The sequence below is a fragment of the Mercenaria mercenaria genome, chromosome 12, assembly GCF_021730395.1.
Source record: "Mercenaria mercenaria strain notata chromosome 12, MADL_Memer_1, whole genome shotgun sequence".
Lineage (NCBI taxonomy): Eukaryota > Metazoa > Mollusca > Bivalvia > Venerida > Veneridae > Mercenaria > Mercenaria mercenaria.
This window is the reverse complement of record NC_069372.1, coordinates 69,503,691-69,519,998: the sequence shown is the minus strand read 5'-3', so window position 1 is coordinate 69,519,998 and position 16,308 is coordinate 69,503,691. Positions and strand designations below refer to the sequence as shown.

General features: G+C 35.4%; 1 protein-coding gene across 1 annotated transcript; it reads left to right on the top strand.

Moving 5' to 3' along the window:
- The first annotated feature begins 6,037 nt into the window (after window positions 1-6,037).
- Window positions 6,038-8,371, top strand: LOC123533549 (putative methyltransferase-like protein 7A). The gene is made up of 2 exons (XM_045315213.2): window positions 6,038-6,644; window positions 7,252-8,371. Exons 1-2 carry the CDS (start codon window positions 6,135-6,137, stop codon window positions 7,489-7,491), a joined length of 750 nt encoding a protein of 249 aa, XP_045171148.1. The 5' UTR covers window positions 6,038-6,134; the 3' UTR covers window positions 7,492-8,371.
- The last annotated feature ends 7,937 nt before the right edge of the window (window positions 8,372-16,308 follow it).

Here is a 16,308-nt window from a genome sequence, read left to right as displayed (position 1 = left end):
GTTTGACTGTAGTACCATTTTTTTACGTCTTTGGTATGACGCGGCCAGGGATCGAACCCACGACCTGATCTTAGTGAAATGTCTTGTGTAAGTGTATAGCATTCCGTATGTTTTCAGATTTATTGATACAAAAATCGTCGAAATTCTATTCAGTGCAAGTTCCTTAGCGGATAACTCAGAGGGAATAGCACTACTGCTTGTTTGTTTGTCTTGGATTAACGCCGTTTTCAACAGTATTTCAGTTACATAACCAATGTTCCTGGATTTTGTACCAGTACAAACCTGTTCTCTGCAAGTAACTGCCAACTTCCCCACATGAGTCAGAGGTGGAGGACGAATGATTTCAGACACAATGTCTTTTTATTTTATCAAAATGTTACCGGAATCGAACTCACAACCCCGCGATCAGTAGATCTGCGCTTTCCCTATTGAGCTAAGCGGGCGTGCTAGATGACTACTGTCTACCTACAGTTGTTTGCCGTGTTGGAAAAGGCCTATGCAGAGTAATAATCAATTCGATCCTGATATTACCCATCACTTTATATTTAATTATTCTTTGTGACTTTGAGTTCAAACTTGCTTTTTAGAAGTAAGTAAATGTCGTTATAATTAGATGCAACTTGGTCGAAATACTACTATTTATTAAGCGGGCAAATGAATGCTATCTATCAGTGAACACTAGCTGTTTAAATACATATACACTCACTAGCTAATCAACAAGAGGCTGTGCATGGCTCATGCATATAATTAGAGGGTAGTTTTCGAAACAGGCATATGACATGTTGATAGTTTGATAAAAAGACTAGGATAATTAAGAGCATACACATTGAAACACACCTGTTATTAGTTTATGGTCAACACTTATGTGGGCTTGCCTAATGAAAACAGTAGATTTGGCTAGACACTTATGATGAAGACGAGTATGGTTTGATGTTTAATGTCTTTATTTTTCACATGTGCTCTTGAAAAGGCAAATATTACCTCAGCTGCAATGGCAGTAATGCAATGTATAGCTATTTGCCAATGTAGTGGTAATTATGACAACGGCTGATAATTTTATAAACTTGGATAATAAACATAATACTCTTTACATTGTCAAGGTACATAGATAAACATTAATTTGGTATGAATCAACAGTGTAAAGTGGATTCGTATCTTTTTAATCTTTCCCATATAGATATGACAAGATTTGTTTTTATTTATTTCTATTTAAAATTCATATTCAAGATAAATATATTCTTCATTTACAGTATAATGATCGTTCGGTTCATGTAAAAATTACTACTTGATATTCATATTTTGGAGGCCATTTTGATAACATATCATACTGTGTAAATATTGAGCATTCTTTTTGCATTTTTGTAGGAATACTTGGCATGATAACCGATTATTGGAAGAAATATTGGAACTGGTGACCATTTTAAAAATGGCCGACTAGTCGACCATCTTTGATATTACAGCAACTTCCTTTCGTTTTCTTATAAAGACAAGTAAAAAATTGCTGCAAGATGCAGCAAATAGATGGTCGCACGGCCAAAAAAACAACGTGTTAGTAGTAGTCTTCTGTATCAGTGAAGTTATATTTCACCAAAGATGACAGTCAAAGTGGAATGATAGAGAATAGAGAAAAACAGAACAACCAGAAACTGCAGTTGTTGCAGCTAGATCTGTAAATGTGGCACACTGCTACTCATCCAAGATCACCTGAGAAAATTAAAAACAAGAGGGCCAAGATGGCCCTAGGCCGCTCACCTGAGAATCACACCATAACAGTGTAAACATTTTTGACCTAGTGATTTCATGGAAACAAATATTCTGGCCAATTTTAATTAAGGTTGGACAAAAAATGTGGTCTTTTGAGTTTAAACAAGTATTTTCTTAGATATGACCTTTGACCCTAGATGACACTTATTCAAATTTGACCTAGATTTCATGAAGGCAATCATTCTGACATAATTTTATGAACAGATCAATTGAAAAATACACGTACAGCCTCTATCGCGTACACAAGGCTTTTATTTGATTTGACCTAGTGTCCTAGTTTTTCACCCTAGATGACCAATTTTCGATCTTGGCCTAGATTCCATCAAGGTTATCATTCTGACAAAATTTCATGAAAATCAGTTGAAAAATACAGCCTCTATCGCATACACAAGCTAAATAATGACAGATAGACGACAGACGCTGGACATCGAGTGATCACAAGAGCTAAAAAATCAAAGAGTACAAATATGCCCCCAAGAGTAAACAAAATAGTGGGGAATAAATTAATATTAAGGTAAATACTGTATTACAGCAACTTGAGTAAATAAAATGCATTTTCATATTTTATCTGTAGATCTTCTATAAAAACTGGAAAAAGTTAACTTCACAACGCGACAGTTCGCACAGCCAGACAGGATTCGAACCTGGAACCTCCCCAAAACACAAATTACCATACACAATTTCCTCAATTTTGGGTTGCTCTGCCAATTGAGCTATCTGGCCAGTGGAACTGCAATATCCTAGCAATATCACTTAAGATAAATTTTCGATTTCTAGTTTTTAAAGCTGAAAGGGAGTATTAAAATGTGAAAAAAATGGTAATGGGGATTTCAGTATTCATTTAAGTTTTCAATTCTGCATATATACCGATTTACCACCTTTTTTGATTGAGCCTACTGAAATTCCCTCAAAAATATTAATTAAAATACTCTTTTACTATTTAAAACAAGCATTATCAGAAATATATACAAATTAGGTTAGAAAAAAAATTGTTTCCTGTATCCTGACCTACCCTAAATTTCTGGCTGGACCCTAATACTTTTTCATTACCTTGGAGAAGTTTTTTTTTCAAATGTTTTCACAAGAAGTTGAAAAACTTTTTTTATACTTTTAACATGGTCAGTGATGCTAGAAATCAAATTACTCGGGGATAAATCAGCAGGGGCTAAGGGTGTAACGATGTATCGAAATTCATTTTATCACGAAACACCAGTTTGGCGATACGCGTATCGTATCATAGTTACAATACAGAAATGATAAGTTAAAACTAGAAATATTGAATGACATCTTTCATACATCAGTGTTAAAGATAGTAACTAAACTTTAAAGCAAAATTTCAAGTACTTTCCAAGAGCAGAGACATTGATTATTTTTCATTTTGTCACATGAATGCTTACTTACGGTACTCAATTCGTATCGCGATATGTACCGTATCGTTGCATCTGTATCACGATGCATAGTGTATCGTGAGACTAGCATATTGCTACACCCCTAGCAGGGGCCCAGTAGCTCATGGTTTTTTAGATTTTGGGCTGGGTCCCTAAACTGTTGGAGAAAATGCCCATATATGTTAAACATTTATTTTTGACAGTCTGGGCCCCTAAATAAAAATAGTTAGTTTATATCCCTGTTACTGATGCTCTAAAGGAATAACCCCTTATTCGTATCTTTTGTACACATAAATAGATTTCAAAAGGTCCCAATTAATAATAAAATCCAAAAAAAATTACTGACCTAACCTATACCTATTTTTCTTTAGCATGTTACTGGAAACAATTTTTTAGGCCTTATAGTACATGTATACCTAAATCGTAGTCGTAGAGGGTATCTTAAATACTATATGATTTTTAAGCCAGGAAAGTGTGCAGATTGGAAATTATACCCTGTTTTTCAAAGTGAAAGTACTATGTATTTAAATGGGACTAAAATTACATTTTCATTTTTTATTGAATGGGTGCGTATTATCTCTGTAAATCTACATCTACATCTACGGAAATACTTCCAACATTCAACAATCAATTTCTATCATAACTAGGAGGTCAAGCAGCTGTTAAAAACTAGGGGAATTTTCAAATAAATCAAATAAATGTAGCACAAAATATGCAATTAGCTGCTGCCACTCTTGCAGAAAAACCTTATAAGAAATCTTCCAGTTATATCATGCATAGAAAAAACAAATAGAACAATTTCAAACAGATCGATCACTAATTTTTTCATATTTTCCGAAAATCCATATTGGCATAAAAATGAAAAAAAATATCTTTCATTTATCCATGCAAAATTAAGGAAAATAGGTTCATTCAAACCTGTGGTTTTTTATTTAAATTGTAATTAAAACAGATTTCAGACACCCACGCTGTAAATTTACAGACTGTAAAATCCATTACATTTATTAAATGTCTGTATATTAACAGAACGTCTGCAAAAGAGGTCTAGGATTTTTTCCTTTTAAAATATCTACAGTACATATATGGACAATCCATGAATTCAAAGACTTTTCAATCTATAATTTTACAGAACATAGGAAATCCTAGACCTGTTAATTTATCTATCTCTTTAGACAAGCTTACTCACGGTCGCTTAGTGGCTGCTTTTTAATGCCACAGTTTGACCGTCACATTGTAAAACAAACTGTATACGTCGGATTATTTCGACTATCTATCTCTTTTATACTACATAGCGCCTCTTGTTATCAAGAAGTATGTACAAGAGAAAAATCCCTCCATGACACCGAGTCAAAAGTTCTGACGCGGTCTCAAATTAATAAATTAAAATGCCTAATGTTTCAGTAACTGCAGGACATTGGGATATGTTTATAAATAGCTTCATTTAATAATTGGAAAAACCTTACACAGCGCCACCTGCCAGTAGTCTATGTACATGTATGTGTAGTAAATTCGCACCAAAAGCCACGTGGCCTATTGTTTACACTATTCCGTCTCCGACAACTTCACATTTATACGCATTAGAAATGTTACTTTGACTGCAGCTCACCTCTATAAACATATTAAAATGCGTAACTAAGCAAAAAGTCTTCTAAAGCATGCTATTTATTTATGTTTCCTATTGATAGCGTAAGTAGGTCATCACCTTGGGTGACTTGTTATGAGTTTGGTTTATTCTAAAATTTAGATCAACGCATGTGAATTGGCACTCAAAATGCATAGTTATCAAAAACAAAATTGTTGTTAACAACTTACCTTGTTCTTGACAAAATCCACTTCAAAATATTTTAATAAAAAAAGACGTTACACTGACTACATGTACAGCAAGAAGAATGACATAATTTTCCCTGTACATGCGCCAATAGCCCTGCGCAAATAACTTGAAAGGCTGAAAACTATCAAATCCGATTCAATATAATGCAATTTCTGCAAATATTGCAAAATATAAACCAGAAGGAACAGAATTAAATAATATCAATTCCATTATTGTTGCGATTACATGTTAGAATATTCACTTTCTGAGTGTCAAACAAAAATTTAACAGAAAATGTGACTCGAAGGGAAAAAATTGTCAAATCCGAACCCATGGCACATTCTTAAACCACCTCTATATGCCCGGCCCTAACGGGCCGTGCAATAATATCCAGTAACATTTGTACCAAGTTTTATGCTTTTCCAACAAAAGGCATGATTTTATTAAATCATGTCACCATGTGCCTGCACTACTAAGAGGTAAACAGGGTAAGTGAAGTTCCCAGTTCATATATGTATCTATCAAGTGAACTCAATTTACCTAGCACTTTTTACCCCACAATTAGTCAACCATAGGACTCAACTCCATAGCTCTAAAATATTTCGTATTATTCTTCCATTTCTCAAGAGATGTTCACTCTGTTTGCTGCACATATTCTCTGAAATGAAACAATAAGCGTGTGCATGACCTATTCCAGTAGCTCCAAGTTCCAATAATTTGTTTCGTTAAAAATACTTACATGTTAATAAATACATATAGAAAGATATGCCTTGCTTCTACAACAGGAATAGTATGAGGCGATTTTAATATGAACATTTTTTTCTGTTGTAAAGCCATAACAATGAACAGAAAAAAATAGCTGAAATTAAAAACATCAGATTCCTTTATAATTTGTTTAAGAGTCGTGCAAGTAAAATATCACAATATGGATTCTAACCTATAGTAGCTTTGAGGGACAAGTACCTTGCAATCAATGAGAGGACACCCTCACGGCAATAATCAGCTCTCAAAGATATTTATAGCAAAAAATAGCTCTTACGCACATTTTACATTATCACTACACACTCGCCTCGCTTTAATGCACTTATCATCCGTGTAAGGTCTCGTAGCACATTTTTGTATAACAACTGGGTCAAGCATAGTTTAAAAGTAAACGTATTTGAAACTAAACAATGGAAACCGAAGAAATTCAATGTTTTTCTTTCTACAAAACCGCGTTCGTATTTGTGGTTTTAGGAATAATCTGGTATTTTCGTGAAAAAATAGTTTACAATAGCTATAAGAAATACTTCGCATGGATTTTAAATAAAATCACCGAAAATATTAAAGGCGGATTAAAAGACGAGAAGACCCGGCTGTTTCAGTTTCTACATGAGTATAAAGATCAACAGAAGAAAAACCTGACGATACTTGAGGTTGGATCCGGCACAGCTCCTAATATGTCCTTCTACCCGGCAAATACTAAGGTGGTTTGCCTGGAACCAAACCAGCACTTTGATAGTTACGCAGCTGAAAACGTCAAAAAGGAAGAAAATTCGATCTCTGTAGATTTTGTACATGGATATGCAGAAGCTTTGCCATTCGAAAATGAAACATTTGACATTGTAGTGTGCACTCTAGTTTTGTGTTCTGTTGAAGATATAAAGAAGTGTCTGCAAGAAATCAAACGAGTCCTGCGACAGGTATTGATTTAAACTCCCTGTGTGTGTGCGTGCGTGCGTGTGTCTTTTTCAACAATGTTTCAGTCATATAAACGACGGTGTATACTTGTAGCACAATGTCCAACTTTATAGTGCTGCCTCACTGGAATATCACGCCATAGACACGTGACATGATACCCCACCCAGTCACATTGCACTGACACCGGGCTGACCAGTCCTAGCACTATTCTCTATTTAGCTGAGCGCCAAGCGAGAAAGTTATTTATGACGCTCATTATTTTGGAGGGAGTCGGCTTTTACAGTTTAAAAACCTACCCCTCCTTCCCTCTCCCCCCCCCCCCCCCCCCCCCATAAAAGAGAAATTAACATTATGTTCTTTTATTTGCACTTACATGTATCTTTTGTATATTTGTACATATACATGCACATACACAATCAGATAAGAAATATCATTACTTACATGATGCGCGTTTAAAGGAAGCAGTTCAGGTATACAGTTCGGTTTCAAATAGTGTTCAGTCTTTGACAAGCCAGTTTGTGTTTTTGCTATTGGACAAATCAAATTTAGTGTTCAATCATTTATTTATTTGCTTTAAATTAGAAAGTATCATTATAACGTATTTTGTAGGGCGGGAAGTACGTCTTCTTGGAGCATGTGGCATACGAGGACAAGAAGTCTTGGGCATGGACGTTTCAGTGTGTAATGAATCCAGTACACCGGGTGTTCTTCGATGGGTGCGAGACAATACGCGACACAGAAACCTACATTATGGCTACTGGATTCTCAGATGTCAATGTAAACCGTTTTCCACACAAGCCGTTTCCGATCTGGTTCAGACCATGCATTAGTGGACTTGCTACAAAATAAATGAAAAGGAATGACGGAAACTTACTTTTGTAATGTATACATTGTGAAATTAGAATTTAAACTGTTGGACCCGTTTTCTTTTCTCTGCATATTTTCTGTTTTCTCAACGTATTTTCTGTGTACCCAAATGGTGAGGGAAGAAATTCAAGTGTAATTCTCGTGTTATTTCATTATGTGACAGTCAGTGGTTTAGTTGTGTTTTCTGATTTCAGCTAGAACTCAGAACAAGTTAATCTAGTGTAATGTTTTGATTTATACGTATTCCACCTTGACCAGTGCACTTTACACGATGAAGCCATTCGAATGAGCGTTCACTGACATGATTTTGTTTACAAGAGTATTTATACGGATAAGATAATACTAACTTCGATGGCTGTGAGACAAACCGCGACACAGAAACCTACATAATGGCTGCTGGATTCTCAGATGTCAACGTAAAACGGTTTCCACACATGCCGTTTCCGATCTGGTTCAGACCATGCATTAGTGGACTTGCTACAAAATAAATGAAAAGGAATGACGGAAACTTACCTTCTGTAATGTTGATTGTGAAATTAGAATTTAAACTGTTGGACCCGTCGTATGAATTAGATTTGGTTTTCTCTACATGTTGTCAAATTCTTTGCGTATGTTCTGTGTACCAAAAGGGCGAGGGAGGAACTTCAGTTCTAATTCGCATGTTATTGCATTATGTGACAGCAAGTGGTTTGACTTTTAGTTGTGGTTTTGATTTCGGCCAGAACTCAGAACAAGTTAATATAGTGTAATGTTAGGATTTATACGTATTTCACTTTTACACGATGAAGCCATTCGAATGAGCGTTCACTAACATGATTTTGTTTACAAGATTATTTATACGAATAAACTGGAACTAAATTGCTGACTGATGTCCAGTTCATTAATACCTGAGTAAATAAAATTCAGCACAGTTTAATCATGATATTCATTGAGCATGTTATACAGAAACATGGTCCATTTTTCTGCAAATCTGAACTCTGTGGTAAATCAGACCATAATCTACGCGAAGAGCTTGTTAAACTCGTGTTAAAATAAGATTTCTGTCGTCTGCATGTCATAACCTCAAGTATTTGTTATCGAAATAAACCGTTTTAAAAACTAGGTCTTCTTTTATCAACCTTATTAATACATATAACCTTGCAGGAGTTTCAACTTAACATTATATTTTAAAATATGCGCTCGGTTGAGCGCTCTTCTGTGAGTAATGTACAATAACTTAAAGCATCTTGCTCATAGTTTAAATGGCAAACTTTGAGACAAGCATATTTTTGTTATTGAGGTGAAAATTGCTACGAACACGTTTGAAAAACGCCGTGTTTATGTATAATGTTGAACGCATATCTAAATCGTACCTGTTTGTGTTACATGATAGAGACATGCTCTATCAAAACTATCTATTAATTTGATGCAGTTTTGTCTAAACTGCTTTACGCTTGTACAAGGGTAAAATTGCAGAAATAAGTGACGACTGTTATACTCGTAGAAAGTTACATGTTGTTTTAAAGACGCCACTGTTGCATGCGTAACATTTGTCATGGCTTTTGACAAACATAAAGGTACTGATTTACAGATCGGAAGCACCGAATAAGATACCCGACTGCGACTCATTCAAATGGTTGCACGCTTAACCGTGTATTAGTAAAATGGGAAACAGAAAATACTTCATGTCATCGCAGAAAAGTTCGCCTTGTTAAATAGTCCAAATTGTTTCATCTATCGCCAGTTGCATACTATATTATAATATCTTGTTGGTCGTCTGAGTTGAGAAGTTTGGTGTCGAATTTCCTAATTGTGTTTTAAAACATAATCAGTTTGGTCAATCTGATTGAAGCCAAGTGTCAGATAAAAAGTAAAACCTTATCAACTTATTAAGTAACTCATTTCAATGGAACAAGAAACTCTAAGTTGGTGGGTGGTATTTTGAAAATATGAATGAAAAAAAATCAGTCATTTGGAGGAAATTTTGGTTAGTCTCGTTTGCAAGCCGTGTTTTTACATAGACGCTATATTTTATATATGATCTGTTTAAACCAGACGAAATGAAACATGATCTCGCCCGTATTATGTATTTTCAACGCCATTCTTAAAATTACAGTCCGTGGAGATACACTAATGTTCATCTATTGACATTTAAAGGACGCCTTTAAATAACTGTAATGATATATTTGCTAACGTGTCACGAACAGCTGTTAAAACTGAGCAATTAAGTATTGTATGGTAATGTTTGATGGGCGCGTTTCTACTTTATAAAAAGGGTAGCTCAAATGTTGATATGTATATAACCACGGGTGAGAATACTTATTTATCCCCCCGCCAAAGGCGAAGGGGATATTAGAAATGCTCTCCGTCCGTGCGTCCGTCCGTCCGTGCGTCCGCAACGATCTTTGTCCGGAGCATAACTCCAAAAGTACTGGAGGGATTTTCTTCAGACTTCATACACTGATAGAACACATTGGGAGGAAGTGCAGTGTGCAAGAACAATAACTCTACCTTGCCTTTTTTTTAGTTATTCCCCTTTATCATATTTTCTTAAAACATTTTGTCCGGAGCATAACTCCAAAAGTACTGGAGGGATTTTCTTCAGACTTCATACACTGATAGAACACATTGGGAGGAAGTGCAGTGTGCAAGAACAATAACTCTACCTTGCCTATTTTTTGAGTTATTCCCCTTTATCATATTTTCTTAAAAAAATTTGTCCGGAGCATAACTCCAAAAGTACTGGAGGGATTTTCTTCAGACTTCATACACTGATAGAACACATCGGGAGGAAGTGCAGTGTGCAAGAACAATTACTCTACCCTGCCTATTTTTTGAGTTATTCCCCTTTACCATATTTTCTTTAAAAATTTTGTCCAGAGAATAACTCCAAAAGTACTGGAGGGATTTTCTTCAAACTTCATACACTGATAGAACACATTGGGAGGAAGTGCAGTGTGCAAGAACAATAACTATATCTTGCCTACTTTTTGAGTTTTTCCCCTTTATCATATTTTCTTTAAAAAATTGTCTGCAGCATATCTTTTTCATGCATGGAGGGATTTTGATATATCTTGGCACAAATGTTCACCACCACGAGATGGAGTGTCGTGCGCAAGAACCAGGTCCCTAGTTCTAAGGTCAAGGTCACACTTAGAGGTCAAAGGATACAAGAATGAAAACCTTGTCCGGAGCACTTCTTCTTCATGCATAGAGGGATTTTGATATAACTTGGCACAAATGTTCACCACCGCAAGACAGAGTGTCATGTGCAAGATCCAGGTCCCTAGGTCTAAGGTCAAGGTCACACTTTGAGGCCAAAGGTCAGATACAAGAATGACTTTGTCCGAAGCATTTCTTCTTCATGCATGGAGGGATTTTGATGTAACTTGACACAAGTATACACCATCATGAGATGAAGTGTCATGCGCAGTTCCCTTCTTTAGAATTACTTCCCTTTGTTGTTACTTTAAATAGCTTTTATTGTAACTTTTCATTACTAGTCGTAGGGAAAAATCGAGACCACTTTTCAGTAGTACAACATGCATGCTTCATCCAATTTTGAGGTGTATTTTGACCAATCTCTACCTAGTAAAAATTTTTTTGTGGACTTAAATTTTTTTTTTTTTTTTTTTTTTTTTTAAGATTAACTTCCATTAGTTGTTACTATAAATAACTTACGTTGTAACATTTTTATAATTGACCACAGGGAAAAAACAAGACCACTTTTCTGTGGTACAACCTGGATGTTACTTTCCAATTTTAGGTGTATTTTAAGACATCTTTACCTGGTAAGGAGTTTTTTTGTGGACTTAGAAAAACAAAAGACTTACAATGATTACTAAACAACCACAAAATTAAAATTCTATTTGCAAATACAGCTGCTAGAGTAAAGAAATCTGCTGTGACGGGCATATATTGTGACATTTTGGCACTCTTTTCCCCTGTTAGCTTTCCATTCCTTCTTTTTACAGTAGCCAAATAGAAAAACATCATACAGCTATACTGTTCATGAAAATTAATAAAATTTAGCAGTAAACCACTTCACCACTGAATAATTCTTTCCTCCACATCTTTAAAACCCGTGATGTGGACCACAACTAAACGGTTTTTCAAAGCTTCTCCCAAAAAAAAAAAATTTCAGACACTAACTTACCAGGAACTTTAGCCTTCAATTATAAAATGCCCGGCGGGGGGATTGGCCATGTCTAACATGGCTCTTGTTTCTACGGTGTTAGGACCAGCGGTTACTCCCTGTGAAAGCGAAGCTCGAAGGTACGATGGCGAAGCGCGACAGTACAATGGTGACAACACGACAGAGCGATGGCGAAGCGCGACTGTACGATGGTGACAGTCGAGCGTACTGCCGCGCTTCGCCATCGTACTGTCGCGCTACACCATCGTACTGACGCGCTTCACCATCGTAGTGTCACCATCGTACTGTCGCGCTTCACTATATTTTCTCTGTTTACATAGGCCGACTTAAACTCTGTATTGTATAGTATTGTCATCTCTGTCCATGATCAAATAATTGGAAAGCTTTTCGGCACGGGTATTATTAAAATTAATATCACCAGACCTGATGTTATTCAAAAGAAAATTTCACGTCAGAGTATCACTCAAATGAATATTACTGACATGATGATATTAAAAAGAATTATCATACCTTAATATTGTTGGAAATGTACTATTCCAAAATAGTCTCTGTTAGTCTATGGCTATTTAACACTGTTTACTTGAGGGATAATAAAACGAATATCACCAAACTGAGTGAACAAAATAACATTGTTTTCAAAATTAACCTCTCTGTGGAAAAATAAATGATCATGTATTTACATGTAATTAATTGTTTTGTGAGAAAATGTTGTTTAATCAGCTCATATATTTCAAGCCACGAAACGTTAAAAGTATATATTGCCAGCTAAAAGTAATAAAAATACACTGTTGTATAAATTTTGCTTATCCTTTTGGGTAAATTTTATGCGAAAGTGTTAATTAGGTCTAGAATACAGTTGTCTGTTTCCGCTTACCCGACCGATCCTGTCTTTTTACCACTGACCCTACAGTTTTAGTTGAAGAAACGCATTTGGTAAAAATGTAGATTTATGTTAAACAAGATTATTAGTACTAAGTAAATCCAAAACACGTCCCTCCGTCTGACTGTACAATTCGATACATTAAAGTAAACAGAGAAAAGTTGGTGAAGCGCGACAGTACGATGGTAAAGCACGAAAATGCGATGGCGAAGCGCGACAGTACGATGGCGAAGCGCGTCAGTACGATGGTGAAGTGCGACAGTGCGATGACGAAGCGCGACAGTACGATGGCGAAGCGCGACAGTATAACGGACTGTCACTATCGTTCTGTCGCGCTTCGCCATCACACTGTCACACTTCATCATCGTACTTTCGTGCTTCGCCATCGTACTGTCGCGCTTCACCATCGCGTATCGCCATCGTACTGTCGCGCTTCGCCATCGTACTGTCGAACTTCGCCATCGCACTGTTGTGTTGTCACCATCGTACTGTCGCGCTTCGCCATCGTACAGTCGTATCTTCGCGCTTCGCGTTCACAGGGAGCAGGCGCTGGCCCTAACGGACCACCGTATATTTCAAATATACGATATGGTTTATTACGACATTTAACTTGACAGTAGTTGTTCATAAAGTAGTTAATTGGAGTTTGAGGACAGATAAATCCATTCAGAAAGATGCAAAAGAACTTATTGGTATTATGGCTTTCCTATGAAATTCATATGTATTTACATGGATTGTGTTTAAGCGACCTAAGCGAGCTGTGCTACCTTACCAAAACAACACAGCAGAAAGCCAAACGTAATAGGATCTTTCTGCTTATAACTTATTCTTCTTCAGAAATGTACCACAACCTCCAAAAAAGTGCATTACATCGTGTCCTGGTGTCAAAGATAAAACGTACGGCCGGTAGTGTTTGTCATAAATAAGAGGAGATCATAATATGTGTTGCAACGAGCGCTAATGGTTTAAAAATTTACGTAGTATGCCAATCGGAAAATGGCTTTAAAATTACCACCATTAAGTTTTTAAGGAATTATTATCCATAATGTTTTAGTAAATATTTTGATAGTCTTTAATCACACTGGTTATTCAGGTACCTACTCGTGTGAGCGATACTGCCCTCGTGTGATTTATGTACATGTTGGTGAACAGGATATTCACACCTATAACAGGTTATTATTCCGTATTTAACTGAAGATTTGAAAAGGTTTAATATTGAATGTGTAAGATCATACCTTAACTATATCCATGTCAAATATCTATCTAATATAATCTGAATAACTGTGAAAAAAATACGTTTCTTTTCGCGAAAATGAAGATATTTTAAGGCGATGGTATATATTTTCACGATTGATGGTATTATTTCGGATTATATGAGGACATTTTTGTTAGGAAAATGAAAAGCAGTCATTCTATGTATTAGCCATTACTTTCATTTCACAAAAACTGGAATCACAGTAACATTAGATCGACTTTTTCGAAGACCGTGTGAAGAAAAAAAGATACCTCTGACGATATACCATGGTACCATCCTCGTTGTTTCTGTCCATCGAGCGGATACCGTCCTCGTTATTAAAATGAGCATTACATTGACGCAGACCTATTTTCTAAGTTAGCGATAAAATGCAATGACCAGCCAAGATAAAGATAAAACTTTGGTCTTTTATACCTTCCAGCTACTGGAAGCAGCCTATCCGTAGAAAAACTTCTCACATTGCTTCAAATTCGCTATCAACTTAGTATCATTAGATCCATCCACATAGACACATTATTATGTGTATTTTCAATTGAATATTGCTTCCATACATTTTGTCTCGTTATTTAAATTGTTATGGGATATAAAATGTTCATAGCAAAAACAAAATTAAATTTGTTTAGAAATTCTATAATTTTTGTCAAACATTTTTTGCGATCGACCCATGTTTAGCTTAGTTTTGAGGATTATTAAAGCCAGTACTTCGAAAGAAGTCAGTAGTGAAAAGATCCTTATTTCTCCATGTTTTGTTTTTCGAAAACTCGCATGGAACAAGTGTTTTAATCACACATTTTACTGCAAGAATACATTATGCACGAAATGAGATGATTTATGTTAATTATATACTCCACACTGCAAGTTTTGCGGATCGAAACCGAAAGTAGGGGTTTACTGTGAGGTCATGAGCATATTTTAGAGTAGCAAACCACGACTGACTGGCATTTTAATAGGAACTATTACACTCTCTCTTTATTTTCATCGTCACTTCAAGTCATGATAGAACTTTCATGAAAAATAAGTGTTGGAAAAAGTGATGTTCCATTATTAAGATAGGTAAAGAGGACATAAAGTTTAGTAGGTTTGCAGGTTTGTCGAACAATTCAAGCATCGGGGAATTTGCTCATCAAATTGTTGAAAATCAGAGCTAAAAGGGTGGGAAATGAATAAAAAAGAAAACGACGAGAAATTTTGGTGAACTGGATCCACCCTATGCTTGCTCTGGGTAATTTTTGTACATTATTTCAAAGTTATTACAGCTCGTCTGACTGATACTTAAACTTTAACAAAATATTATCGTACCTGTCTTATCGTCTGTTGCTAATTCTGTATTGCAAATGGTGATTATGAATCTAAGGGGAGTAAGTTAAAATATAAACAAACAAACAATCTGCTCTTATATTGTGCCTTTGACTGTATTGTGCCCTTGTAGATTACAAGAAAGCGTTTGATCCTGTCGATAACATTAATGGGAAAGTCTTTAAGGCTAAATATGCAATATATGATAAAGCGAAATATTGTGTAAAGAGTAGCCAAGGTCTATCAAATTTCTTCATTAGCTCAACTGGTGTACGACAAGGTGAAAATTTATCACCGATCTTATTTTCTGTTTTCTTGAATGATTAAGTCTCATGTATGTCTATTTTTTTTTCAGGACTAGTAGAATTATCAAACAATGTAAAGGACCTGCTAAATGATGATATTTCAGAAATGTGTTCAAGTTATTTTTGTTACTTTAAGCAGATGATACAGAGTTATTTGCAGAATCTGAAAATGATTTACAAACTGCATTTAATGTTATGTCAGAATATTGTTATATTTGGAAACAGTTTATTCCAATAAAACTAAGGTTGTTTTTTTTTCACGTGTAAAAATGCGAAATAAGCCTACCTTTTATTATAATAATGCAGCACTTGAAGTAGTAGATGACTTCATTTATGTAGGAATTTAATATGATAACAGTGGTTACTTCAATAAAACTAAAATGTATTTGGTTGAACAAGCTAGAAAAACATGTATGCTCTGTTGAAAAATGTAGGAAATTGCAGCTTAGTATTGATTTACAGTCTGTGGTTCAACCAATATTATTGTATGGACCAGAGGTATGGGGTTGTGGTGATGTTAGCACTGTTAAAAGTTTTCAGCTTAAATTTTTTTTAAAAATGGTACTGAAGGTTAAAAAGTCAACACTTAATGTCAATTTTGGCGAGCTTGGTGTATTACCAATAGATGTTATAATTAGAAATAGAATATTGAACTACTGGTGTAAAATTATTAATGGCAAACAAGAAAAGATAAACTGTACACTTTACAGCTTCATGTAGAGACTCCATCGGAACATGATTGTTGTTCTTGGATTTCATATGTAAAAGAACTTTTAGAACAACTTGGATTTGCTGAATACTGGTTGAATCAATCAGTATTTTCACCAGTGTATTTTCGCAATATTGTACAACAGAGGTTGAAGGCCAGTTTATTCAATCTTGGAGTGAAAAAAACTTTGCAAATTTCCAGAAAATGTTTGTGTTATAG